Source organism: Cynoglossus semilaevis, chromosome 12 (assembly GCF_000523025.1).
Source record: "Cynoglossus semilaevis isolate Cse_v1.0 chromosome 12, Cse_v1.0, whole genome shotgun sequence".
In the NCBI taxonomy this organism is placed as follows: domain Eukaryota; kingdom Metazoa; phylum Chordata; class Actinopteri; order Pleuronectiformes; family Cynoglossidae; genus Cynoglossus; species Cynoglossus semilaevis.
In genome coordinates this window covers 3,801,553-3,828,637 of record NC_024318.1, presented here as the reverse complement: position 1 = coordinate 3,828,637, position 27,085 = coordinate 3,801,553, and the positions used below count along the sequence as shown (strand labels likewise).

Genomic DNA, 27,085 nt, shown 5'->3' with positions numbered 1-27,085 from the left:
GTTTTTTGTTCTTAAAACCCTAAGAATTCTTCAGGAGAAGTTGGCCCAGCCTGTGTCGGCTCCTCCTTCCCCGAGAGATGTTTCCATGGAGATCGACTCGCCGGAGAACATGATGCGGCACATCCGCTTCCTGAAGAATGAAGTGGAGAGACTGAAGAAAAGTCTGCGCACCACTGAGCTACAGCGTAAGTTGTCATGGGATACACTAGAACTATAAGCCTGGAACAGGTGGATGTCTTCAAATGTTGACTGAAGATGTGACCAGGGATGTGAAAAACAAAAAAAAAACACACACTCAGTGCTGGTCAGTGTTCGAGGAATGAGGAGTTTTGATTTGATTTGTGTTTTTTTAATTTATAGACTTTTTTATACTAGCAGTATTAAACTTTGCTTCTTTTATTTAGTTTTTGCTTTAAATAATTTAAAAATAACAATAATTGCAAAATTCCGAACCCCTTCGACCACTACGTGAAATGCTTGGGAAATGTTGTTATTCAAATGATTTAAAAAATAACTCAATAATTCAATAAGTCAATAATTAATTTAGGACGTGATAAAAGTCTAACGCTACACAACCCATTACTTAACACCATATTCAAGTATAAACCTGCTGTTAAGTCACAATTATTGATAGATTTCAGGTTTGTCAGGAATGGATGTAATTCTCCCGTTTGGCCACTAGAGAGAGCCATACGCGCATTCTATGGCAAGGTACTGTATATGACGATGAGCTAATTGGCTGTGGATAACAGAGATACAGCGTTGCCGTACTGCTAACCTGTTATTCCAACGCCATTTTTCATCGCCAAAGACCGGTAAACGATCCTGGTGGTTGTGTTCTCTATGCATCGACAACATCACTGCAGTTCATCACTTATGCATAATCCACATAATTCCATTTTAGCTAATGCTGTCTGCCTCACGCCCCTGTAGACACAGAGAAGCGAGCTCAGTACATAGAGGAGGAGCGGCACATGAGGGAGGAGAACATCCGCCTGCAGAGAAAACTCCAGAGGGAGATGGAACGCAGGGAGGCGCTGTGCAGGCAACTGTCAGAAAGTGAATCCAGCCTGGAGATGGATGATGAGAGGTAAATGTAAATGTGTGTGTGTGAGGGAGAGAGAGATGCATGATTGTAGAATATAAAACACTCGGGAACCACACACTGTGTTTCTGATTCTGATTAAGTCCCTGTTATCAAGGTTGCAGGTGGTGCAGGCATTGACCTAAACCATCTATTGATCTGTTCTGTAACAAACACAGCTGAGTTGATGAAGAAAGTTTACATTTGGTAGAATGACAACAAAGGGGGCGGGACCTGGGGCCATCTGAACTAATAAAAGCCACATTCAGACCTGGGCTGGTAAACTGACTCAAATTGGACGAAGGACTTTCACTGTCCATAGAGTCTGTCTCGGTGTCTCTTTTCACTCCTCTCTGTCGTTGTATTCTTTATTTAAATCTTTATTCTCTTGACATAATAGTTTACACAAAGAAATTATTCATTTAAGTCAAGCTCAAACATTATACTATATATATTTCTATATATATAATATCATTAATCTGATTAAAGTATGAACCTGACTAACACATGCATTATTTAATGTCAGCTACATTTACTGAAGTTAATGTTTGCACATATTAGAAAGTGAATTGTTATATTGTCTGTAATTAACATTTGAAGCAGAACTGATGTTAAAAGTGCAGACAGAAAACCTCATTGATCTGTAGCTCTTCTTGTTCTTCTTCTAAACCAGTAACACCAGTTTGAAGTCTGTTATTTAGTTACTAATTAGGTACAGCTGACTTATTTCTATTTTTGGAATTCACCACTGGCACATTTTGATTTACAGACAGTTAACAAAGTTTCCACGCAATTAACTGAATGTTTTTGTTTTTTTGTTTTTTTTACACTGCACAACTAATGCACTGTAATGCAGCCATTAACATTAACAGCACATCAGATGTGGTTCAGTAATAGCTGTTTGCACCAAGGACTAGTCAACGATCACGTCCATAACCCCAGCTGCTGGCTCAAATATCTCATTCTCTTAATTTGTTTGTTTGTCTCATTTCATCTCATTAGGTACTTCAACGAGATGTCTGCACAGGGCCTTCGAGCAAGGACCGTCTCCAGCCCCATCCCCTACACCCCCTCCCCCAGCTCCAGCCGGCCCATATCACCTGGTATGTTGGATGTACAGTAGCGTCTTGGTCATGTGGTAGGCCCTGGGACTGCTCGATTCTGGTGGGGGAACCAAAACACTTTAACACAGTTACTCATTATATCTTACTCGTTGTAATTGTTCTTCCTGTTAAAATAATAATTAAATATAATAATTTTCAAATACTGGGGTGGAAAAAGTAAATTCATATAAATAAGTGTTTGTAAACTAAACAATTTTGTAATAAAATAACATACAAGTTATGGAAAAAAAATATATAAATACTTTCCGACATAAATGTAATGTAAATAAAATACAAAGGTAATACGATGACCAATAATACTAAAAACAAAAAAGGACATACAAAGGTAGTACCAGTTACGATGACCAATAATACAAAAAACAAAAAAGGACCTGGTCACATTTTAGTCCATTGCCACAATATACTGAAAGTTTGAGAAATATATTAAATAAATCCCAGTCAGTAACTCAATCCAAGAACATCAAGCCCGGACATGACATTTTCAAATAAAAATTAAAAAAGCTATTTTTATGGCGTGAATGTTGTTTTGAATTTCAGTTAACAATGCAAAGTAGAGGAGAAAAAAAAGACAGATTCAAGCTCAGTGTTCAGTTTTGGCAGAGAGCGAAAGGGCGATAATGGATGAGAGGATGAGTCTTTGTACTAAAAAGTGCTCATGTTGAACACAGTGCAGTGATTAGCTGTATAAAGTCATCACTTTAGTGGAGTGTTAGGTTACTACTAAAGATGTTTGCTCAGTAAATTAGCGAAGCTGCTGGAGCTCTGCCTCTCCTTTTTGTTGTGTCCAGTTTGGTTTTCCTTTTACTAACCACTCCACTGTGTTACAGGTCTTTCATATGGCAGTCACACAGTTGGCTTCACTCCTCCAGCCACACTGTCCAGAGCTGCAATCTCCCACTACAATACTCCTGCCCTGCACATCCACGGAAGCTCCTCTCATGCCGTAGCAGTAAGTGCCATCCACGCACACAAACACACATCTGTCCCATGCCCTCACTTTTTTTTAATACTCTTGTCGAATCTTGGACTGTTTTCGATCTACAGCACATACAGTATTAGAAAATCCCACATGAATGTCCCATGAGTAGATGCAGTGAAATATACTCATCTTCCTGACTCCTTAAATCCTCAGCTTCTATGTCTGTGTTCAGCTGTCAAGAGTGTCAACTGACACTAGGGCCACCTGAGGCCATAAGTATCGTGAGGCATCATTTTCTATACACAAGCTGGTTTGGAATACAAGTAACAGGAGCAGCCTAAAAATACTAAAAATAGTGCCAGTTGTAGGGTAATACGGTAACCGTATCAGATGGAAGAAACGTGGGTTTGACGAACATGTTGTTTTGTCAAGTTCAGTTGGATGGTGATCGAAAATGATGCAGATTCTGCCCTGACTTGTACTTTGTAGGAAGTAGTTGTAGTAGTTATATGATGTGATATAACCCTCGTATTATTATTAGTATATCATTATTTAATACACTTAATTGATTAGTTTAAGTATATGATATAGATTAAGTTGAAAATGTAATTGTTCAAGGCACATAACTGAGGACCTGAGTTGTAAGTGATTATATAATAATTATTATTATATTATTAATTCTAATAACAAATGATTTTTTCAAAAGAAGAGTTCAACTCAACTTTAACTGATAAAGTACCATCCAGAAAGGCTGTTACAGGTATTGGTATTACTATATGTAGAGTTTATCATGCTTTACTTTAACATCAGAGAAGTCACTCAGCTTCTGCCTCTGTCAGTGCATCAGCATTGGTTTTGCCCTGGTTTCATAGGACCGGAAAGAAAAGAACTCTTTTTCCTCAAGGCATTTCCCACGGGAACACTATCAGCTTCTCACTCAGGTCACTGTGACATCAGTCTGGACACTTGAAAACACTGTTAAAAAAGAGCGTCTGTTTGTCTTCTCTCATTTTTATGTTCAACCAGTGGCTCCTTTTATGTATCAGTTTGTGTGTTTCCAACCAGTTGTTTTTGTTCAACACTTCCGCCTCAGTACTACATTTATTTTTTTATTTTTTTGTTTTTAATCTCAAACAGAGGCCCTCCCCAAGAAGAAGCACCAGCCCCGACAAATTCAAGCGACCAACGCCACCACCTTCCCCCAACACACACTCAGGGGCCCAGCAGGCTCAGCCTCCGTTACCCCCACCAGCGCAGCCCATGGTCCAGTCCATGTCGTCCCCGGCAGCTATGTCACAGCATGCAGCGGCAGCAGCACAGCAGCCTCCCCCCCAGCCTTAACGCCACACACCTTTTCCGTCTTTGCACACCAGTGCACCCACTGAATGCCACGATGCTACAGCAGCAGCAGCTTCGATTATTACCAGCTGTGGAAGTCAAGTTTCTCTTCTCTTAACCAACTCCAAAAGAAGCCGCATAAAAAGAAAAAGTTTTAAGGCTGAACGAAATGAGGCAGTGGCTCGGTGAAGCTCGCAGCCCTTCCCTTCCCTAAATCTACGAGTGGCATCCAGCAAACTATCAGTTTGGGAAAAATAATGGAATGGACAGGGGAGAAAAAAAAGTCGCTTCTAGGATTTGTGGGACAATCATCTGTTCAGCCCCTTTGTCTTGTACCTGTTTTGGTTTTCTCTGCTTGGGGACATGCTGGTAGGAAAATTGTGGCGCTTTAAAGACAGCACAAACAGCACATACAGTGATTTTGGTGGCGATGTTCACTGCTTGGTTGGATTTTTGATTCAGTGGATGGATGTAAGGCTAGAGAAATTGATAAAGTGATAGAGATGTGGGTGTTTTTTTTCTTTCCTTTTTTGTCTTTTTTTTGCGCAGGCCTTTATTTTGACACTTAACATGCAGCCATGTCCTCCACTCCTGCTCACCTCCATTAATTTGTGCTCTCTGACAAATACTGTCAAATAATCCCCACGTTAAATCGGCTTTGATTACTTAAGTCACAAAGATGTGTCATAAAAGACTGAAGAGTTTCTCCGTTGTGGGACGTTAATCCAACAGAGCAAGTGCCACAGATATTTTAGTTTCTAAAAAAGCATTTGAAGCACTGTTATTGTTCTAAAAAAACAAAAAAAAAACAACCATCAAAGATGCCGGATGCCGGATGCTGGTACATAAACCACAGATAAATGTTGCCTTCTGAGGTGTTTCAACTTGTAGTCTGAGGTGTTACAACTTAGTCATGTACTCAGTCTCTTCTCTGCTCTCCTCTCTCTTCTCTGGTGTATTTCTAAAAGCTCCTATCATCCTTATGGATAATCCTCATCAAAAATAAAAGGACAAAAAAACATAATGCTCTTTACACTAAATATACATACTGCTAAAACATTCTAAACGAATGGTACTGTTGAACTAAATTTCTATGTATGATTAAAGCTCTTGAGATGACGAATGTTTTAATTGTCAGTTTTATGGATGTAAGATTTTTTCCGTATGCAAGTAATCATTGTGTTTTCCCAACAGGACACTAAAAAAGTTGACACCGATTTAAGGTTGGTCTTGTAAAACCTGTGATTTAACTCACACCATGACAGCAGATAGTGTCTTGAATGTGTCATATGCTGTCATCAAACCATCGTGTCTGTTCCAGAAAGGTAAAAAACAATATTAAAATTGACTTTTAAATTATGTTTAGTGTTGAATATTGAAAGAATTATCTAAAAAAAAAATCAGATTTCTTTGAATAATTGTGACTTTTTGTCTAATGCTTCTAGAAATGCTAAGAGACTGGACAAAAGTCAGAATAATTCAAGAATGAAATTTGAAAAATTACTAAAATAATTTGCTGACTTCGGCCCCTGTTTTGTAAAAGTTGATGTGGACAAAATTAACCTGTTTTAAAGAAGTCTCCATAAATGCAACCGTGGACAAAATTAACCTGTTTTAAAAAGAGTTTTAAAGAAGTCTCCATAAATGCAACTTGTGAAGCACTTTGGCACCACGAGACAGTAATCACTGTATTGTTGTGATTCTTTTGCAGGGATAAAGGGGAACATGCTGTTTCTGTTCAGTTGCAGTTATGGTGGTAAGGTATTTAGTTCTTCACGTGTTCCTCTTCATGATGACTATTGAAAAAGGACCAATTCTGGGATGATGAAAACAACTACCTAGACCTCGTTGGTGAGTGTGCACAAATATAAGCCTAAATATAATGATTTTATACAGTATGTCTTTTGAGATGATGAAGGAATTTAAAGTATTTTCATCCCAATGATATAATGATTTTATACAGGAATTTAAAGTATTTTCATCCCAATGTGATTGTAAGAGCTCAAGAAAAAAAAAAAATGATTCGAACGGTCCATGTAAATGATGTGTCTGCAGCAACCTGAGAAGTGGGCATTGACGACACATAGCCACATAAGGGCTTCCATTATCTCATACACGGTAACTTTAAGCCGTTTTGTGTTTTACGCAAACCTGAGAGTACAAATATAGACTTACCCTCTATTGTCACATGATGTAATTTATACTTTTCTGTTCCACAGAGCTGCTATGGCTTTGAAAAACATCTTAGGAAAGAACCAGTGTTTTTCTACTGTGCTGCAGTTTCCTCCCTTACTGCTGGAGCAGGCAACCTGAGCTAATCCAAGCAAGAATCTGGACTCCTGGCTCAGGTTCACCATGCTGGGTGTTGAAGTGGTCCTGTACTCTGCACCTTTAGTGATCCAAGTATGCAAACGGGGCGAGGATTTTCCACACCGCAGGGAGGCTTTATGTGCTCACCTCTGACAGGCTACTTACGCAAAAAAAGCACCAGGCGTTGCTTCTCAAGTGTCAAAAAAGGGATACAGTACAGAAAATGTACTTGTATCAGATTAGCCTGTGCAAAAAAATACTGGAAATTGTGTGTTATTTTTGGGCAGTACCACAGTTTTGGTGACGTACTGTACATGCGTTCCTCAAAGACACTTCCAGGAAAAAGGTCTCTCTGTCTCTCTTGACCTGCATAAGACTTCATGTTTCCCATTAGGAACATTAGTTCTTCTGATAAATTATATCATGGGTTAGTTGAGGGTTCTGAGGTCCTGGCATTAAGTGAATATTGACAGGAACTAGATCTCACTGTCAGCTAATCAGCGCAGCTGTGCAAACCTGTGTTTTTCTTTACCTTAAGTGTGGGTCAATATTGTTTTATAGAGACACCATTTGGTGCTAAGGTGTCCTTCACTGTGTATGGAATCAGAGTAAGGCCTCTGTTACTGCTTAATTTGATGAAATGTACGTGGTTTTAACATGTAAAGCAAATGCTATGGGCTCCTAATTGGATCCTGGTGGAACACCATTTGCCTTACTCACCATGTGCAACTCATTATATCAAATGGCTCAATCAAGACTGTCATGATATAATTGCCAGCCAAAATAATCGGTTTTTTTTTTTCTCCTTACCTCCAAGATTCTTCATTGCTCCTGACTGACACGTGAGAAACTCCAGGTACTCAGTCCCTCATCCAGTAAAGACCTGTTGAGAGAGCCGTGATGCTTAAGCGTACGTTGCTCGCCCCGTGACCTAGTTTTAGGTTGTGAGAATAGTGTGAGTCATGAGTGTGATTTTTAGAGTCTGCCTTTGTTTCACCATGTATGACTGTTCAAGTCTTTGGTGCAGGAAAAAAAACAACTCATGACATTTCTGGTGATTGTTGACATGGATAACCTTTTTCACTCCTCTTTCAAACCATCTGTCTTCATGACTCCAAATGACTGGGCTTGACCTTAAAACAGCCTGGTAATTAAAGACTTGCCTTTACTTCCACATAAATAGTTTTCTGTAGACAAGGTTGCACTTTTTGCCGTAGATTAACTAAACAGACTTTACACGAGAGAATGTTTCAAGATCATCATGGGGATTATTAGTTGACTATTAGGTTAACAAGTTCTATTTAGCACTTCTTCTGGATATACATTTGCTTAAGAAAAAAAAAGCTTGCTCTATCTTAATGGAATATTGTATTGTTATCTAAATGGTTTAAATCGACTGAGTTAAGTTATCCTCTCTGGCCTGAATGTGCCCTATGACCTTTTGTCCTCTGTACATCAGGACTGATTGGTTTACATCAGCTTTGATATTAAACAAAGATTTGGTATCAAACGGTATCATATCCTAAACTCAGTAGAGATAGTGGTCCAGTAAGAAACACTGTGTCAATATGTGTATTGAATAAGTTCTATAGGCTTTAGGAATTCAGCACAGGCATTGATTCCAGCACTAGTCAATACCCCTCCTGTGATTCCCACTGTGTCCCCTCTATGCACTTATTCTGGTTCCAACCAGTTTAGGGCCACATGTCAGTGCGAGTCATATACACTCAGAATAAACTGTACTTTTTTTCCACCCACTTTTTCAAACAGAGCGGGATTATAAACGATAATCTTCTCTTTGAGAACCTTTCATTGGCAGAGCCATGCCTCAGCAAAGGAAAGAACTGATCAAAGTTCCTGAAGAATTTTAGGTGCATTCGGGGTGAAAAACAAATTGACATCTGGTCTATTCTGTAACCCACCCCACCCCCACTACATCCTCCGTTCTTTGTGCTTCCTGCTCTTTAATCTTTGGTTTCAACTTCTTCTCCTTTATTGAAGGGGTCCTTAGTTTTCTGCACTCCACTGCCTCTGCTGTATAACAAAGAAGATGTTTCCACCCCATTTCTGACCTGAGGTTATGGGTGAGAAAAATGGAAACACACACACACACACACTTCCTGTAAGTATTGAGGCCATGAAGCCAGCTTTTTCTCGTAACATGTGAGACTTGAAAACCCCTTTTTTTCTAACTGACTCCCTTGATTCCTCTGTTGCACTGCCTTGCTGCATTGTTTGCAACATTCTTATGGGTGAAAATTATGTGGGGCCTTCTTACAATAATTCTAGCTATTTCTAGTACAATTAAATGATTAAGTGCATACTGTCTAGACCTAAGGACTAAATCATTTTCTCCTTGTTCATGTGACATGTTCTGGAAGCCAATCAAAGAACACGTAATAGTAATCGTGCTGTAAGTTCCACTGACAGGATTTCACTCGGGTGTGTTTTAATGATGTTTGTGTTAAAAACATTTGCTCAACCTCTGGGCAAACATTATCTTACTGTTTATGGTCTTTAGCCAACCCCAGGGCCACCTCTTAGCCAAAAGGTAATGTGCTAATCAATTTGTTTGCTGTTTTTCCATTGCATTTCATTGCACTTCAAATTATCTTTAACCTAACACTTAAGTTATCTGTTAGCCTACTATTGATTGTTTAACATTTAGAATGTAAACACATTTAAAATAACATGTCCCACATGACCAAAAACACTGTAGGGGTTTGGTGTTAACTGTGTGATAGCGCTAAGCTGTTATGTTAGCCTAGATTAGACACAGTCCTTTGTGTTGTAATGACCAGTCTATGAGGGACATTTGAAAACAATATCATTAAAATTATAAGGTTATTATTTGCTTAAAAGTTCAATTTTTAGGCTTAATTCGCTTTAGAAAGTTCTTATTGTTTGTATGTTTTTAAAAGCCCCTCCAGGTAAACGGTTAGATTCAAGTTTGCACAGCTTTGCTAGTTAGTTAGCCTTCAGTTTAACTGCAAAAACGGGTTATTTATCTATCCCCACCTTTACAAAAAACATACAACTGCAATTTACATTATTGTATCCAAGACCAAAGACCGAGACCGAGACCAAAGACCACAAAGACCAAAGACCAAGACCAAAGACCTAGACCAAAAAAAAAAACTTAAAAAAATTTTCAGAAATTTTTTTTTTTAATTTTATTTTTTAGAAATTTTTTTTTTTTTTTTTTTTTAAAAATCGATATATTTATATATTTTAGTGGCAGCTGGACGATTCTTTTTAAATACTACAGTAATGTGTAGGCACGGCTGCACAGAACATGGTAGGGAAGCCTGGCGGGGCAGTGTATCCTGCTGCTGCAGTGATGAGATGGTGGCGGTGGTGGTGCTGTTGTTACCGCCGTCCATCAACCGGTTCAGACTGGACTGGACTGATGGCAGTATTAAAGAGAGTTCCTCGAGAGAGGTGGCCCCTCAGATTCACACTTGCAGCCCCCATGGTTGGTTAGCACGTGGACTTAGGGTAGTCAATGTAACCAGATCAAATTTTTTAATCTTTTTTTTTTTTTTGTATAATTAATTTCAACATTCTTTTACTTTTTTACATTTCTGATTTTTTTGATTTTTTTTGAATGATCCGAACACCAACCAGGTAATCATTTGTTTTCGTTTTTTATACTGCGCTCAGTGTGCGCGTGCATGTGTACAGCCTTTCTAAGAAGATAAAAAAAAACAAAAAACAATACAGTATGAGGGATTGTGTACAAGTTAGAATATTCAGGTCAGAATGCTCAGTCGTCGCGCATCACAGAGCGCCGCACAGAGGTCTGTTGTGGTGCGCTCTCAGGCAGGCGCGCAAAGAGGAAGCGTCTCTTTAACTGCGGCTGCTGCTGGACCAGCAAGAACAGCTTTGAACCGGTTTAGTGCCGGCTACAAAAGCCGACTGATGCACAATGCGCTCTGTGGCATAGAAATCTTTTTCCCGTGCATGACACACATCCCCAGCCGATTCAGGCAGTGGGTGATGATTCTTTCGTGTCTTATTTGATTTTTTGGGGGGTATAAAAGGGAGTGTGTTGTTTATTATAAAGCAATGGCTGCGTCCCTACATGGAAAGTTGCTTTAAAGCGCACAGCGCCGCTCTGTAGATGCTGAGGTAAGTGCCGCATGTTCCTGTGTTTATTTCTCCAAAACAAGCGCCACATGCCGGGTTATTTTAACGATGAAAAGCCCGCGTTGGTTGTTGTGTTTACTGCTCGTGGCCTATTGCATCTGCCAGTGTTGGCATTTTATTTAAGAGGAATACTTGAATGCACTGTTATGTCAAGCACTGATTCTCTAAAAAATATGAAACCAGAAAATGCACCAACTTTTGGAAAAAAAAATGCTGCTGTTGCTGCAGTGATGAGCAAAGTTGATATGCAAATCATTCAAGGAAAACAACTGATGTCAGCAGAGGAGACAGGCCTCATGTCATATATATATATAAATGTATATATTTGGATTTAGAGATGAATGACCCCAGGGTGGGGTGAGGGGGAGTGCTGGTGGAGAGAGGTGTTAGGTGGCAGTGGAGTGTTTGGTTTTTTTTTTTCCTCTTCTTCATTTTGCGTTCCTCCAAGGTGTGGTTGTAGAGTAAGGAACAAATGGGCCCAAAGACTGAGTCTGTCTCACAGTCAGTCTGGAGGTCGTCATCCGCCTGTTTGACCAACTGTGGCAGCAGCCCTCACTGTACGGAGGATCTGTTTAGTTTTTTTTTAAGTGACATATTTCTGTTCTTCCTGGTTGTTTATGCATTGATTTATTATTATTATTGTGATTTGTTTATTTGTTAATATATTGTGTCTGTTCTTCCTCCAGAATCCCCTGCTCTATCCAGCTGCAGCTGACATCTTCACACCATGACTCCAGCTACTAAGGCACTGGATGGAGGCTGGGGATGGGCCATCGTGGTGGCCTCCTTCATGGCCCAGTTCCTGGCTTACGGATCACCCCAGTCGGTGGGCGTCCTCTACCCTGAGTGGCTGCATACCTTTAAGGAGGGCAAGGGTATGACGGCCTGGGTGGGATCCCTTGTGGCTGGAGTGGGACTGATAGCCAGTGAGTACCACACAAACGAAACAAGTAGAATCTCATTCTCTGTAGCTGCTTTGATGTTTGTTTTTATAAACTTGGAAAGGATATTTTGTCATCAGTATTTTCTCTGGATGTTTGTGTCGGCTGATATCAGCATCAGAGACTTGCTGTATATCTGTACAATAACAATGATAATAATATTGACAGTGATAGCACTGAGCAATAGAGACTCGCCGACTTTCACCCATTGCCCTTCCTCTTTTATGAATTATCATCACATCATGTCGCCGATAACAAGGCAGATGCAATAAAAGTTCAAAGTCAAAACAATGATGGCTCTGAGAAAAAAATCCGCAGCAGCCACAGGTGTCAGAGTCTTCACTCTGGTGTAATAGACTTAGAGGGTGGAAAATAAAGTCGGTTATGTCATGAAGATATGCTCTGAATTACAGCAGAGTGGTTGTAATTGATTTCCTATGAGTGCGAAGTAGGTCTGAGTGATCCATGCCTTGATGTAAACATCACTGTAATGCACAGAGCAAACATGTGGCTCCAGGGCTCAGACTTGCACCAATGTCTCACACGGTAATTGAGACATTTAAATTAGTTAAGGTCATTGGGAAGATGCTTTGTTGATGCTCCAAATGTTGTTGTTTTTTAATTGCGTAACAAATGCTACTTTTTTTTTACCAATTTGTAGAGTTTTTACTTATCAGAGACTTTTAACTGAGTTTTATTACAACATGTTAAGAAGAAAAGGCAATGTAATGATTTTAATTTCAAGGATCTGATTTTATTTACGCAATGGGAATATTATTATAATAACATTAAAAAATGTAAAAAAACAAACAAAACTTCAAAACATTTTCAAACTTAAAGCATATTTGGGCTTTCCTCATTATTTATCATAATTGTGTGTTCTATTGTTTCATTTCAAATAAAAACTATCATTTAAAAATTATACTATATGAATTATAAGCAGAAAAATCTCTTGATTTAAAAAAAAAAAATAGAGCAAAGTGACATTTAAAAATAAAAGTAAATTATATTCTTTACAATTCTAACTTTACCAGATGTTATTGATCAACATCACCAGTATCAATATGTCAGGGCGTATCATTGGACCTTTATCAATTGATGCTTGATATATGGTCTCTTTTAAGTGTTCCAATATCTGCCCTATCACTTAAATGATACATAATAACTAGATCCTCAGTTTATCCTTATAGTCTATTAATAATTTCCTTTAGCTTGTGACACTTGTTTAATCTTTAATACAACAGCTCTACTTATTGACTGCCAAACACGTATGGCAGTCACATATAACAGTGTTGGTATGTTGAAGTTCTGTATATGCAGCAGATGTTTGACTCAGTTTCTGTAAACATTAACTGAACAGTTCACCGTCAGGTGGCCTTAAAGGGCATTTCCGGAGATTCTTCAGTCTTCAGTTCACCGTCAAGTGGCCTTAAAGGGCATTTCCGGAGATTTTAGTAGTTTTTTGTTTTTTTTTGCCTATGTATGTTTTCTTTGAAGAATAAGGAAACCGTAAACTATGTATGAACCACCTCAGTTGTTGGCAGGTGTTGAGTGAGTGCAGCTCAGAGGCTACATTGTTTCTGTGGTAACACTAAACACACAGTGACTGTGCAATAACATACAGGAGATAATGTGTGGGAATGTAGTCCATGAACTTATTCACTCATGAGTCAGCCTTACTGAGTGAGATGTTTCAGTCTCATGACCCATTACAGATGTAGTGTACAGGAAATATTCTCTGTGATTCTGATTTCTTTGTTCCTTGACCCTTTTTTATTTTTAACTTTTTTTCCCTCTCCCTCTTTTGTCTTTCACTCCCAGGTCCAATCTGCAGTGCCTGTGTGGACAACTTCGGTGCTCGTCCTGTGACCATCTTCAGTGGCGTCATGGTGGCAGGAGGCTTCATACTCAGTGCCTTTGCCCCAAATGTGCAGTTCCTCATTTTTTCTTATGGCATCGTGGTTGGTAAGAAAATCCAATCTGATGCAGTGACATTGTAGCAGATTCTCTGCGTGAATCATTTGGTGCTGTGCAGTGGATTAACTGATAGAGTCAGTGCACAGGAGGTCTGCTCACTCACACTAACATGAATCAGTTCTTCATGTTTTTTTAGTCATGGGTTTCATCTAAGCCTCTTATCCTGCCGACATACAGTATGCATATGTCATGAGATATTGTACAATCATAAAGTAGGCAGCTACTCCAGCTGTTATGTAACTGACGTCCATGTCCACAATTACTATTTAACAAAGTTTACTGCCAACTAAAAGAATTACGTACTGAGACATTATTATAGACTTGAGCTTTGCACCATTAAAAAAAAGGTTAGCAGACAAGTGTTGTGATCCTTAACTTAGTACGGTGTTGACAAAAGTTCAGCAGTTTTAAGACTCATTGCATTTTCCTGGTATTTAGTGACACTTTCTAATAAGCATATAAAAGGTTAAAGGATAGATGCAGAACTCTCTATTAAAGTCCAAGCCACACCATGGTGTAGCCATGATCTCAATGTGACCCCGTGTTGACGCTGCTGTTACACCAGTCTGCATGGCCCGGCACAACACCACCTGTTATTGTGACCAAGTGACACCTCCAGCTAAGTCATGGTGAACGGCTCCAGAGGCAGAAGTGCTCTTGGCACAGACCGTCCTCCCGGGGGAGGACCACAGTTGTTTATTTTTGGAGTTGTTCTGAGATGTTTGCTGTGGCAGCGCCTGCATGTGCAGTTGTTTACCCTTCGATCATTTCTTTTTAAATCTTTGATGGGGTCTGTTACTCAGCAGACCTCACTCCCTTTGCACTTAGAGAGCCGTGCACCCTGTACATATATTTATTTCCCAACATGCAGTGCAGTCCCAACATTTATACACATTTATTGTAGATGTGTGTATGGGCAAGAATCAGGCAATACTGTATGTATCGTGATACAGGGGCGACAATATGATGTATTGCGACATGTTGCAATATATTGGCACAACAATATATTGTGTTTTTTTTAAACAATTTAATTGTAGGAAAACTGTTGACGTAGTAAAGTCACAATGCTGTTACATGCTAAACATCAGGTTACTAGAATTGGAACAGAGAGACATTCTAACATTCTGTTTGAAGTCAACAGACTGAAGTGGCATTCTGTTTGAAGTCAACAGACTGAAGGTCAGTTCTCAGTCAAAGCACATGATGAAACATATGGACAGTCAATGTCTCACCTGGTAATGTTACATCATCTCAGCACTTTGGCCATGTGATGTCTGAACATTAGCTCCAAAGTTAGAACAGGAAATCCCCAAGTGAATCAGGGTAACTAGTCCACACTTAGTGAGTATAAAACAGTTTGGAAACAGATGGGGAAAAAAAATTACATTTCTGAATAATAAAATACCGATTGAATATTAGAAACTAGATTCTTCATATTTATTAAAAGCTTATAAATAATTGAACTCTTCTTTGTTGGTGTTTTTTTCTGTTGCTGTTGCTCATGCTGTTGTCAACTCCTCTCTCCTCTCTCAGGTCTGGGCTGTACTCTGGTTTATGCTGCTACACTGACAATCACCTGTCAGTATTTTGACAAGAGGCGTGGCCTAGCCCTCGGTGTTGTCACCACAGGTACTGCTGCCCCCCTCTCTGCTCCGAACTCTTTGGTTGCACACCACTTCTCTTCACTTCCTCTTTCTTGTATGAGCTGCTGGGAGCCTTGGCAAGCCGAGGTAAACACTTTTAGAGGCGCGGAGGCTGATCGAGCGTTATGTAGAGTAGGAACAGACACGAGTGACCAGTACGCAGATGAAAGTCAAACGTTTGATGGTAAAACTTCGAAGGGAGGGAGGAAATTGCCTTGCATTATAAGGTGGTCTGTTAATAATACACTGAATGAATTTTAGCTTCTTTTTAAATCACAATCCCATTTAGAATAATCTGGTTGATACCTCGGTCACAGCATTCATTCATCAATACTTTAGGACTATAATTGCTTTTAATAGTTTTATACACATGAACTGTTGAGGTCAGTTTTTACTAATGATGAAGTGCAGGAACCCCTAACCCTTTAATGAATCACTATTTTTGATATAAGACCCATATCTAGAACCCACAGTCTTTGGCTGTTGCTTAACTAAGTTTGATCTTAATATGGAGGTTAGCATTGTCATCCGTTTTTGTGTGTTATAAATCAACACCCCAGGGAGGTTTTCATTCTGTGGTCAGTGAAGCAGTTCAACTATGTTCACAGCTGCTGGGTAATTCAGAATGCTGTCAGCTCTAAATATTCCGAATGATTTAATTTCTGGTTATATCTTTTTTTTCCTTCATTGTCTTAAAACAAAATTTGTCTCCCGTCACACCCACAGGCACCAGTGTTGGAGCCTTCATCTACGCCTCTGCTCAGAATGAGCTGATAGCGCTGTATGGCCTGGACGGCTGCCTGCTCATCGTCGGTGCTGTAGCTCTAAACCTCATGGCATGTGCCGGCTTCATGAGGCCTCTTTACATGCCCCGGTACTACCTCAAACAAAAGGCCGCCCTGGAGCGCAGCACTGAAGAGCAGCTCTTTGAAAAGCCCCCTGTGGACAGCCTAAAGGTCGGCACAGGTTCCGCTGCGACCAGTCCTGAGAAAAGTCTGACGGTGAAGGAGTTGCTCGTCACTGTCGATGCCAAGGACTTGACAGTTATAGCAGAGAAGAAGAAAACCAGCTTCCTGGCTGGGATAGACCTCATCAAAGTCATCAGCAAGAAGCAGCAGGCGTATTCCACCTACATGCAGACCACATATGAGATCCTGCAGGACCAAGCCATGTCTGCGTACTGCTTTGCCTTGTTCTTATTCAGCCTGGGAGCGTTCCCTCCCGTGCTCTTCTTAGAGGACGTGGCCCAGACTGAGGGACTCATCGAAGAAGTCAGCGTCATTCCTTTGGTGTCCATAGTGGCCATCACCACTTGTATGGGCAAACTGATGCTCGGTGCCCTAGTGGACTTTAAGTGGATCAACAGCATCTATTTGTACTCCTTCACAATGGTTTCAGCAGGTGTGGTGCTGCTGCTCATACCTGTCACCAAGTCTTACGTTGGACTGCAGGTCATGTCCGCCCTGCTGGGTTTCTTCTCTGGAAACTGGTCCCTCACGTCCTACATTACCACTCAGATTGTCGGCTTGGACAGACTGACCCAAGCCCACGGTGTCCTTATGTTCTTTGGGGGACTTGGGATCATGCTTGGACCCCCTGTGGTTGGTAAGAGAACTTCTTTTTTCCAGTGCGAGTGCTGTAAATGTATGCATGGCATGTTGAATCACCCCGAAGATCCTCAAGTACACTGAAATGTTCAAATCAAACTGACAAGTAGAGTTATAATTCGGAAGGTAATGTGTAATTAGGAGTAATTTAACTCACTGGTTGAACTGACTTGACCTGTTTTCTCTCACCTTTGTTCACAGGGTGGTTCTTTGACTGGATGAACTCCTATGATGTCGCGTTCTACTTCACTGGTAGCTGTGTCCTGCTGGGGGGGGTGGTTTTTTCTCTGCTCACACTTCCCTGCTGGAACAGGAAGAGCTCGGAAAACGACAGACCAGAAGTCCTTTACACCAGCAGCTGTGACAAAGTCACATCCGTAGCATAAAAATGACCTTCACACAAACGGCCAATATCACGTCAAGTGAGTGTCAACAGTCCACTTATAAACTCTACCTGAACAGCTGTACCTGGGGTTTTCACTTTAGTTCTTTTTGCCAGGTTTTAACGACCTTAGAATATTTGCACAGGTTCAAAACAAACAGGCCTTTTTTTTCTGTACTTTGCGTATATATTTCTCAGGTTTCAAACTCTGTCCTGCAGGCCCTTTACAGCCACCACAGCAAGACTGGGATTATTGTCACCTTCTAAATATGGACATAGAAATAAAACTGTTAGCCACTTTCAGACATGGACACGATTTAAGGATGCCTGAGACGGTAACCTCTGCCAGTCTCTTTTTAACTGAGAATGTCTCACAAAGCATTAAAGGATGATATATAGTCGATCTCTGAAGACTGCCGGGTCAGCAATATTATAGTTTCAACTACCACACAGGCGGTTTTGAGCTTTTTGGCTGTTATCTTTTTCCTCTACAGATGTTTAAGTGTCAAAACTGTGATTTACAGAAATGCAAATCAGACAAAAAGGAAGTATTGATTGGTTCTTTAACCTAGTGATGTCACAGCCATTGTTATCCATGGGAGAGTGGACAAAATGCATTCATGTTGTTTCCTGCTTCATTTTAGGAAGCAAAAATAAACAGCATTCTCCCAGTGTAGTAGCTGTTTACATCAAACATGTTTTTGTTTTTGTTTTTCAATTCACTTTGACCACGACATCACAGGAATGACAAGATTATTGATACTGTGTCACAAATGTGGGAAAACCTGTGGTGAAGCGTTTTAATTCTAAATAAAACCATTTGCAACCACTCGAAAAATGCACAAAAAAAAAAACTCAAACGAGTTATATAAATACAGGGACTGACAACACCTTTTGTTAGTTTTTATTATTGTTATTATTATTAAACATTGGTGTTTACTAAATATACAGTATGGAACGTACACCAATGTTATCTTACCAAAGCAACGACATTAGTTACCTTTTGTTAATGCCTGATGAACAAGACAAAAGTCTGGCTTTAGTAACATTTTTTAAATCAAGTGCATTGACTCAGTTTATATTATATACTGTATATATATGTACACTATATATACAGTATATATGTGTTTATATAATATAAACTGATGTGCTGTTTTAAACCCATATAAAAACACTAAAGAGGTCTCTCTGTAGCATGTTCCCTGTGTGGCATGATCACATGACCTCCCTCCTTTTGTATGTGTGTACATGTATATGTTTATACGTAATGTGTGTGCGCGCACGCACATGTCAGCACCATTTTTGGGCATGTGGCCACTGTTTGATAAACTTTTGTATTAGCTTTAATTTTGTCCTATGTGCTAGTGATTTCTTATGCACTAAACTGGCTCTAGAGCTGCAAAGATTTGTTTGTTTTTTTTAGCTGTAAGTTGATTCTTGTTACACTTGGAATAAAAATGTTGCAATACACTGTTAGAATCACTTGAACGATGTTGACCAAGTGGACCCCTGCAAACAGAGTTCCAGAAGTTTCACGTGTTTTTTTTTTTTTCGTTTTTTGTTTTTGTTGTGTGTAGAGGGTTGGAAAACCTTAAGCCTTTAGTCTCATTTTGTATGTAAGCATTACACTATTTATGTATGCATTTCTGATTTGTTTCATTAAGAAAATGCCAATAAAATGTGTTTTGATCGAAGATGACCACGTGAGCTGTACAATATCTGAGGTTCTGTTATCTTCAAATCTAAAATATAAGCATCTGTGTAAAAAAAAAAAGGAAATGTATAAATTGCTAATATCATGTAACAGCAAATCTACAAATGCTAATTCAACACAGTGTCCTTTACTAGAGTTATTTGTTTGAATGAAGTGAATTTCTTTGCCTCCTATTGTTCTGTATAGAATAAGGGTCCTGACCTCCACTGAACTCTGACACCACTTGTCTGAAATCAACCACCCCGGGTCCCACTCCAGCATCCTCCAGCTTTTCTCCTTCGCCTGGCAACCCCGGCACAGATCACCATGGTAATACGGGGGTCACGTGACTGGCAACATAAACAAAGTTGGGCTCTTCGGCTGCAGCGGCGATCAGATTAGACCCAAGTGCCGCTCCTCCATTTTATCGGCCGGACTTCTTCACAAACTTTGTAAAAAAAGAAAAAACAGAACCGGAGTTGAGATTTTGCGACCGTGGACCTTGTCGTGTGTTTGCCCCGTCGGACTTTGACAGTTTTCTGCGGAGCAATCGTCATGTGGAAGACGAGGAGGGGGTGAGAAATGGAGAGTTCCCTCGGACTGAGATGAAAATGGGAGCAAGGGCGTCAGTGTCGCTCTGTGTAAGTTTATCTGCCGATCTGATGACACGGTGCTGTGTTTTCACATGCACAGTAGGTCTGGAAAAATGTTTCTTTTTCTATCTATCTATCTATCTATCTATCTGTCTGTCTGTCTGTCTGTCGGTCTGTCTATTTGTTGTGTTATATATATATTTTTTTCATATTTATATAATGCCCTGGATCATCCTTAGGTCACACCAAGTCCCCCAGTTTAAACCATTGATGACTCCTGACAGTTTATCCACAATAACACCATTTATTCTGTGTGTCTTTCCATCACGAAGAATGACCATTCTTCAGTTAGAATCCTCAGGCCCTGCCCTAAGGTCAGCCCAGAGCTCACTTCTCCCACCCTGGTGTCACAGCCTGCGCTGGTCGGCAGGTCTGTGTTTGGTGTTGCCCTGGAAATACTGCGAGAGGAAGGGCAGATGGCCTGTGGAGTACCCTTCATTCTCAGAGACATGGTGGAGTTTCTGGATAAGCACGGTAAGGATGCTGCTGTGGTGAACTTCACCTGGGTCTGTGCTAAATAAAACACATTGATTTCCTAATCACAGGGATGCACCACCGGGGCCTGTTCCGTCTGTGCAGCTCCGTCGCCCGGACCAAGCAGCTCAGGCAGCAGTGGGACCGTGGAGAGATGGTGAACCTGGAGCAGGAAGGGGACGTCCCCATGGTAGCCTCACTCCTCAAACTCTTCTTCAGGGAGCTGCCCACCGCCATCATCCCGGAACCTCAGCGCCAAAGTCTGGTCCTGAGCCTGTCAGGTACGACTACATTTTATCCATAGTACCTTTGGTCTAAAACATAAACAAATGTTGAGTTATAAACTAGAACTGTGCTTATTATACGCCAAATGAGTTTGACTCTGCTAATGTATAGTTAAAGGCAGTACTGTACTTCTCAAATAGTGGGGCGGGCCCATCTGGGGGGCCACGGTGTGGTGCTGGAGGGGGCATGAGGGGCTTCCAATGGAATATAGCACGCTGGACATAAGTGTACCACTGCTGTAATGCTTGGACGATATCAAGCCTCCAGTCACTAGGTGGCAGCAACTCTTACAGTGGTTTGTACAGATATAAAATATATATGTTATCAGGTTCTTAACCGTATTTCAATTCATGGGGGTGTGGGACGGAGTGGGGGACAGAGTGGGGGGGCATGAGAGAAAATAATTGAGAACCACTGATGTAAGGAGATGTTGATGTTCTCTTTGTGGCTTTCTGCTAAAGTTCTTCCATCTTGTTGGGTATTTAAAGCTCAGATGACAGAGTGTAGAAATGTATATAAAAATTATATATTTTTTCTTTTTTCTCCAGGCCACCCAGATGAGCCTGAGCTGAACCGGTCTCTGAGGGAAAACCTCCTCTGCCTTCCTGCCGAGCACCTCACCGTTCTGTTGTACCTCGTTCGGTTTCTGTCCAGAGTCGCCGCTCACAGCCAATCAAATCACATGCCTGTGGAAAATCTGGCAACCATCTTCGGCCCTTGTATATTCCAGTAAGAAGCGTGTAATGTTCCACTGAAATGAAACTCAGAACACTCCTCGGATGAATACTTTTCTTAATGGTTACAGTAAAGTGTGGCCTGGTGCTACTTTACAACATGTGAAGGTCCTGCGGGCTTTTTTGGAAAGTGTGACTTGAGTAATTCCACCAAGATTTCACCAAATTACCATGACCACAACAGAGGAACTTCATTCCTCGGCAGTGGTTGTTGACTGTCTGCTGCATTTTCTCCCCATCTGTGGTGGAGTAGAGGAAGTTCCTTGAAGGAAATGGGTGTATGGTTGATAACAAAAAGCATGGCATCCAAAAAGACAGATAAAACGGTGGTCATCTGAGGCTGCGTGTTTACAAAATGCTGCCATCAGTGTAAACAGATCTACAACAATCTCTGTAGGACCACGGACCAGCATGTTAATGTTCTCGTCCCTGAGGACAAGGATTTCGGATTGTCAGTGTGTCATGCTAAATTACCACATACTTGACCTCGAGGTGCGTTAAAGACAGCGTTGAAGACACTGCAATTTGAACAACAAGTGTCTTCCTGTCTAGAATACGTTGGCCTTGTTTTCCCCTGAATGTCGATGGCGTGTCTATAATTTGTTCTGAGTCATGCCGCACACTTCTGAGTGCCTAAGGAAAAAGTCTCACAGTCGTAGCCGGGGAGGGAAGAGGTTTACTTAGACATGTTTTAAGTGGTTTACACAGAGGTCTTTAAATACTCAGTGTGCACAGTTGGGTTCTTTAAATGCATTCTGACATAAATAGTAGTAGTTGAAAACAACTAAAACTAGTTCGATGAGACTTGAAAACACTACAATGCATGAAAGACGTACAGCTAAATTAGCTTTATTTTGCGTATAAATAGCTAATTTTTAAACCTTGATATACTCACAAAGCTGTCAAACAATTTGTATTTTAAATCTGATAAAGCACAGGGTAGCTGAGGTTTAAACAGTATTGATCATGATGAATGATTTAGACCAACTCCACACCACTGGCAAAAATGGGGACTGCCCTGCCATGAAGGCTGCCCGTTTTATGTGCCTGTGTAATATTCCATTAGTGCGAAATAACTTTATTTCGCATCAATAATAATATATTTCGTATTATTACCTCTAGACTGACTATTTTTCAGTAATTTTGCATTAATTATATGAGCCTTTTCTAGGGCCACACGGTCGATAACTAGACTGTCTGGAAATAATCCCTCTGCTTCAATCATGTATCTACAAATTAAAAAGCTCTTCAGGTTAAAATGAGCTTTTAACCTTACTGAAATGTAAAATAGTACCATTGCACACATGCTTCGCATTCACTGCCTTGGGTATGCGTGATAACACGTGTGTTTGTGTCCAAAACTAAGACAGAAATCAAACTTAGAACATATTTGGTACAAACACATTCTTACTTTAAACCTGTGGCTCCTTCACATGCTCAAGTAACAAATGTTTCTAGTAAATTTTAAATCTCATTTTAATACATACTGTATATATATTTCTCTCGCTTATCTGATTTCGTTTTTAATGTAACATTGTTTTAATGTATTCATTATTGTTTACGTGCGCACGTTTACGGATGTTACGTTTTGTGACAGTTATGCCCTTTGTCCAGCAGATGGTGCGCTTTTCAGTTGGACAAATGGCATTTAACTACGCCGGCCTGTTCTTGTTTTTACAGTGACGCTGTACTTTTTGCTCGTGTAATTGTGGTTGTTTTAACTCCATACAGTGTTCCAGCCGGACCCAGGATGATAGAGGAGCAGAGTTTGTGTAACAGCCTGTTACTCCACCTGCTGCACCACCAGAAGACTCTGTTCCCACCTACACTAGAGGAACACACAGTCAACTCCTCCTCACCGCCCCCTCCGACTCTCTCTGCTCTGTTACACATTCAGGTGAACATTTTATTTTATTTCAAGTAGAAATGTAAGATTTTAATCACAAAGGAAAAAAAATACAACAACTAAGTAGGACATTAAAATAGTACAATCTTAAACGAGACTTAAAGAGACCTTTTTTATGTAAAATCTACAACTATATATATATATAAAATATATTTTAAAGGCGTTTAAAGTTTTTATTGTGCCATGCCGATTCTTAACATTGCGGGATCGGCGATTTTTTCATGTGAAACCGACGTTATCTGAAAGTCAGTCACTGCTGTGCTGTAAGAGATGGCTGACTTCCAGGCCCCGCCCACCAGGTGGCGTCTACCTGTGTCTACACGACAACAACAGTGACCCGGAGCCCACTCCAGCTAGCAAGCAAACAAACATGTCGTCAATGAGGATTTATGACAAAGTTAAAGAAGAGGCGCAAAGTATCGCAATTTGTAAGTGACATAAGGTCGATAAGTTTGTGGGGGGGCAAATTTATCGTTTAATACAAATAAAACCAATTCGCCATTTACGAAAAAGACACTGTACTGAATTTGCAACATTTAACGGTAGCAAACAAGCTGAAGCTAGCAAACAAGCTAAAGCTAGCAAACAAGCTAAAGCTAGCGGGAGTAATTAGCCAACCAGTCGTGTGCTGTTGGTTCGTATGAGCATTGAAAAGAGCAAAGCTACTTTGAGGAAACTTCTTGACCCGTTGGCTTTTGGAAATGTTTTACTTTTAGGAGCATTTGTCCTGTATGCTGATGGTTATATTTGAATTAATATGTTTTACATTTAAATACACACAACGCTGCTGTATTTGTATTGTATTGCACTTCAAAGAAACCCCCCAAAACTCCAGCACACTCTATTGGTGGTTGTAGTTGTTTTGTTAGTTTGCCTTGTAAATTGTTGCAATTTATTTGAATTTCTATCAATATTTTATTGACTACCTCATACATTGCTTCCTTTATTTGTAAGAGATAAATAATGCTGTGCCAAGATTCAAACATGGACAGTGTATGCACTTATTTAAAAGACAATTGCATCTGATGTACCTCCATCATGTGACTGTAATGAACCCAGTAGTCAAACCAAGTTTTAAGTTCTGATGAATGATTTATTGTCGAAGCAGTGTTTATTATTATGCACCAGGGAAACAAAAATGGATAAATGTTAATGTATTCAAACTCTAAATTAATAATGAAGTCTTGGTCGGAGTCATGATACCTAACTGTGTTCGCTGTGGTAGGAAAATTGGCCTTGGCTTAATCTTTAATTTTTGTTTTTGTTGCAAAACCCTTAATTTACAGTGACAAATGAATGACCGGTCGTGTTTAAAGGTCTTACGACCTCTGTTTAATGGTGTGTATCTGCTGACACATGTTGTCCTCTGCAGGTCAGACCCAGCAGCTGTCACACACAGTGCAGCTGCTCAGAAAAACAAGGAGCAGAAACAGAATCAGGATCAGTGAGCAGTGATTCTGACCAAACAAAACAGGAACAGGATGTACGCAGCAAGTAAGTTCATCAATGTTGTACAAACCCCATATATATGTCAAATATATACCCTATATACTGTGTATATATATACAGTATATACATATATATATATATACATATATACATATTTGATCTGGTGTGAAAGACATTGCCCAGATTTTCATAAAGAATGAATTCTCTAATGAAGAAATAGCTTACACGGAGTATATGAAGAGAAATAACTTTATTATTATTAATAAAGAATAAATGAAAGTTATTCATGCAGTACAGATCTTTTTGGTCCATTAACATAGAACAATTATTGAAAAATAATTTGTACATCTTATTTGAAAAGATGTTTTTATTGTCTTTCTTTGACATAACAGAAGGGTTTTTATGCTGCCAGTGGAGGTGGGGCTAAATTGTGTTCACAAGCTTTTGTCAAGATGATGACAGTAGTTTAGAGAAGAATATTTCTTATTCAGAATTTATAGCCCAGGCTTCTGTCTGCAGCTGGAGTCGGGTTGTTTTGTTACCATTCATGTGACAGATGGTTTGTTGTCGCCTGATGACATGGGAGGAATTTGCCTTGTTTTTGCTGCTCATTACAGTTCGTTGTGGAAAGTCATTTGAATAAAGACCATTTGCGCATCACCTGCTGTAAAGGCAAATTGTTTTCCCGCGTGTTTTCCCTGCAGGCGTTGTTTTGACCCTGCCATATGCAGCTGTTTTTCTCTGAGCCGTGGAGTATTATGAATTATTTTTCATAATTATTATTTTACAAAACCAAATTAAAACAAAAATGATTGTAAATAAGCAGTGAAAAGTTCCAACCCTCGCTCTTGTTTTTGTTGTTTTTCTCTTTGTCGTTCTTACTGTCAAGCCTTCCATTTCTCCACCAAAAGTCAATCTATTTATATTTTTTCCCTCAGTTGCTATGGTGCTTTTTTTTCCTGTCACCATTGATATTTGCGAGGCAGCAAGAGTGTTTCTGAAAACTAAAAAAACAAAACAAAAAACAGCACGACTTGATGAATCTTGGGCAGCAGTAAATCAGTCACAGTATCACTTGCAAGACTTTGATTAAGCAATTTAAATGTTTAAATTTACATTCAACAAATAAAGCAAATACAAAATACACTTAAGGCCAAATACAGATGATATCCCTCTCATTTATCTTTAGCTATCATGATATGGGTGTGGAAAAAGTAGCAGCGTCTCAAACTCCCACCAACATTTGTCAGACTGGAGTAAACTATGACTTCAGTCTCCACGCCTCACTTTCTCCCCCTGTCTTCGCAACGCTGACACACGGCTGCAGCCTCACGAAAGCATCTCTGACGTCAGCACTGACATTCTCAGACAGATACCAGAGCAGGAGGCTGTGGACGAGAAAGGCCAAAGTTCAGACACAGACTGTGTCCCCTCCAACCTGAGGTCAGATCAGCTTCCGCTGCAGCCTGGTCCCCCTCAGATGGAGCTTTTGTTTAGTAGAAAAGGGCAAGTGTCATGTCGGAGTTAATAATACGGAGTTTTCCTTCTTGTTGCTATGGCTGTGTGTGTGTTCATCCTGTTCAGCTGTGATCACTGTAGAGTCACTATAGTCAACTGTAGTCCACACTCTTTACTTCTGTCATGAAGCTCATGGGTAAAAAAGAAACGAAGAACATTTGAATGAAATCTTTGTGGGCTACACAGTGCTGAGTGGGTAGCCCTTCTGCCTTATACCTAGAAGGTCACCAGCTTGAACACTTAATTTTGTGCTGTGAATTGTTGTTTGTCTGTAGATGTGGTGGTGATAGAAAATGCTCTTAGGTGAGAAGCAGATGAAGTAGTCGTAGGTAGTAGAACTCCTGACTCAGAAAACAGATCCTGAGTCAGGCTCTAGTTTTTTTTTTGGCCAGGTACTGTAAGTAAAATGAGTTTGACACATCAAATATGAGAAACTAACACTGGTATTAAAAAAATTAAAAGAAGTTTTTCAACAATATAGAAATTGTGTATTGACCCTAGTTACTCTTCCTCACCAGGACTGTGACACATTCATCGTCGTTCACCCAGATACCAACAGAGACAGATACAGCAGAGGTTGATGAAGTAAACAGAAAACTTTCCTCACCCATCAAAGGTGACTGTCCAATGGTGTGTATTGTGTGATTTCTCATTTGACGTTTACACACTTCTATTCTTCACTTGTTCTTGTCAACCTGCTCTCAAATCTCCAGCTCTGAATGATATCCCTCACTGTCACTGTCTGACACCTGTCCTTATCAAGTGGCATGTTTATTTTTAGAGCTGTAAAAAGGAGGTGAAAGTTTGAAATCACAGAGCTGCTAAGAGATGCATTTTTTATCAAGTTAAAGTTAAGTTTGTGAGGTGATTGAAGGTGAAGATCAAATCAGAGAGTTTTT

General features: G+C 40.0%; 3 protein-coding genes and 1 long non-coding RNA gene across 11 annotated transcripts in view; 3 read left to right on the top strand and 1 right to left on the bottom strand.

Annotated features, from left to right (window-relative positions):
- The window catches only part of LOC103387060 (coiled-coil domain-containing protein 6), a 10,128-nt gene extending 4,544 nt beyond the window's left edge, over positions 1-5,584 (top strand). The window contains 5 exon segments of the mRNA XM_008321555.3: positions 22-185; positions 934-1,090; positions 2,087-2,187; positions 3,036-3,157; positions 4,265-5,584. Coding sequence (XP_008319777.1) covers positions 22-185; positions 934-1,090; positions 2,087-2,187; positions 3,036-3,157; positions 4,265-4,468 — 748 coding nt within the window. The 3' untranslated portion in view covers positions 4,469-5,584.
- Positions 5,400-6,176, bottom strand: LOC112487809 (uncharacterized). The gene is made up of 2 exons (XR_003051259.1): positions 6,075-6,176; positions 5,400-6,028 (listed from the first exon to the last, which is right to left on the bottom strand). It is a non-coding gene; the product is annotated as an uncharacterized LOC112487809 (long non-coding RNA).
- LOC103387061 (monocarboxylate transporter 9) lies at positions 5,668-19,492 on the top strand. Of its 8 annotated transcripts, XM_025060631.1 has the most exons (9): positions 6,092-6,316; positions 6,521-7,922; positions 8,546-8,646; positions 8,777-8,897; positions 11,611-11,850; positions 13,687-13,830; positions 15,376-15,471; positions 16,212-17,090; positions 17,294-19,168. In XM_025060631.1, the coding sequence occupies exons 5-9, from the start codon at positions 11,652-11,654 to the stop codon at positions 17,476-17,478; spliced, it is 1,503 nt and encodes a 500-aa protein (XP_024916399.1). In that variant the 5' UTR covers positions 6,092-6,316; positions 6,521-7,922; positions 8,546-8,646; positions 8,777-8,897; positions 11,611-11,651; the 3' UTR covers positions 17,479-19,168. The 8 variants fall into 8 exon arrangements, with proteins under 8 accessions (XP_024916396.1, XP_024916399.1, XP_024916400.1 ...); XM_025060628.1 differs by adding an exon at positions 5,668-5,790 and having other exon boundaries at positions 6,177-6,316; positions 6,521-8,897; XM_025060632.1 differs by adding an exon at positions 19,375-19,492 and having other exon boundaries at positions 6,521-8,897; positions 17,294-17,514.
- A 145-nt stretch (positions 19,493-19,637) lies between these two features.
- LOC103387065 (protein FAM13B) overlaps positions 19,638-27,085 on the top strand; it is a 14,426-nt gene continuing 6,978 nt past the window's right edge. Inside the window, exons 1-7 of the mRNA XM_025060936.1 lie at positions 19,638-19,808; positions 20,093-20,294; positions 20,366-20,575; positions 21,128-21,308; positions 23,045-23,210; positions 24,592-24,713; positions 26,705-26,825. Coding sequence (XP_024916704.1) covers positions 19,773-19,808; positions 20,093-20,294; positions 20,366-20,575; positions 21,128-21,308; positions 23,045-23,210; positions 24,592-24,713; positions 26,705-26,825 — 1,038 coding nt within the window. The 5' untranslated portion in view covers positions 19,638-19,772. The remainder of the gene's footprint in view (positions 19,809-20,092; positions 20,295-20,365; positions 20,576-21,127; positions 21,309-23,044; positions 23,211-24,591; positions 24,714-26,704; positions 26,826-27,085) is intronic.

What these genes read in the sequence shown, in the direction of transcription:
- LOC103387061 (XM_025060632.1), top strand. Translation starts at nt 11,652, where the DNA reads ATGACTCCAGCTACTAAGGCACTGGATGGAGGCTGGGGATGGGCCATC. An exon ending in TGGAGTGGGACTGATAGCCA is followed by an intron (nt 11,851 to 13,686) that starts GTGAGTACCACA and finishes TTTCACTCCCAG; the next exon opens with GTCCAATCTGCAGTGCCTGT. An exon ending in CCTCGGTGTTGTCACCACAG is followed by an intron (nt 15,472 to 16,211) that starts GTACTGCTGCCC and finishes TCACACCCACAG; the next exon opens with GCACCAGTGTTGGAGCCTTC.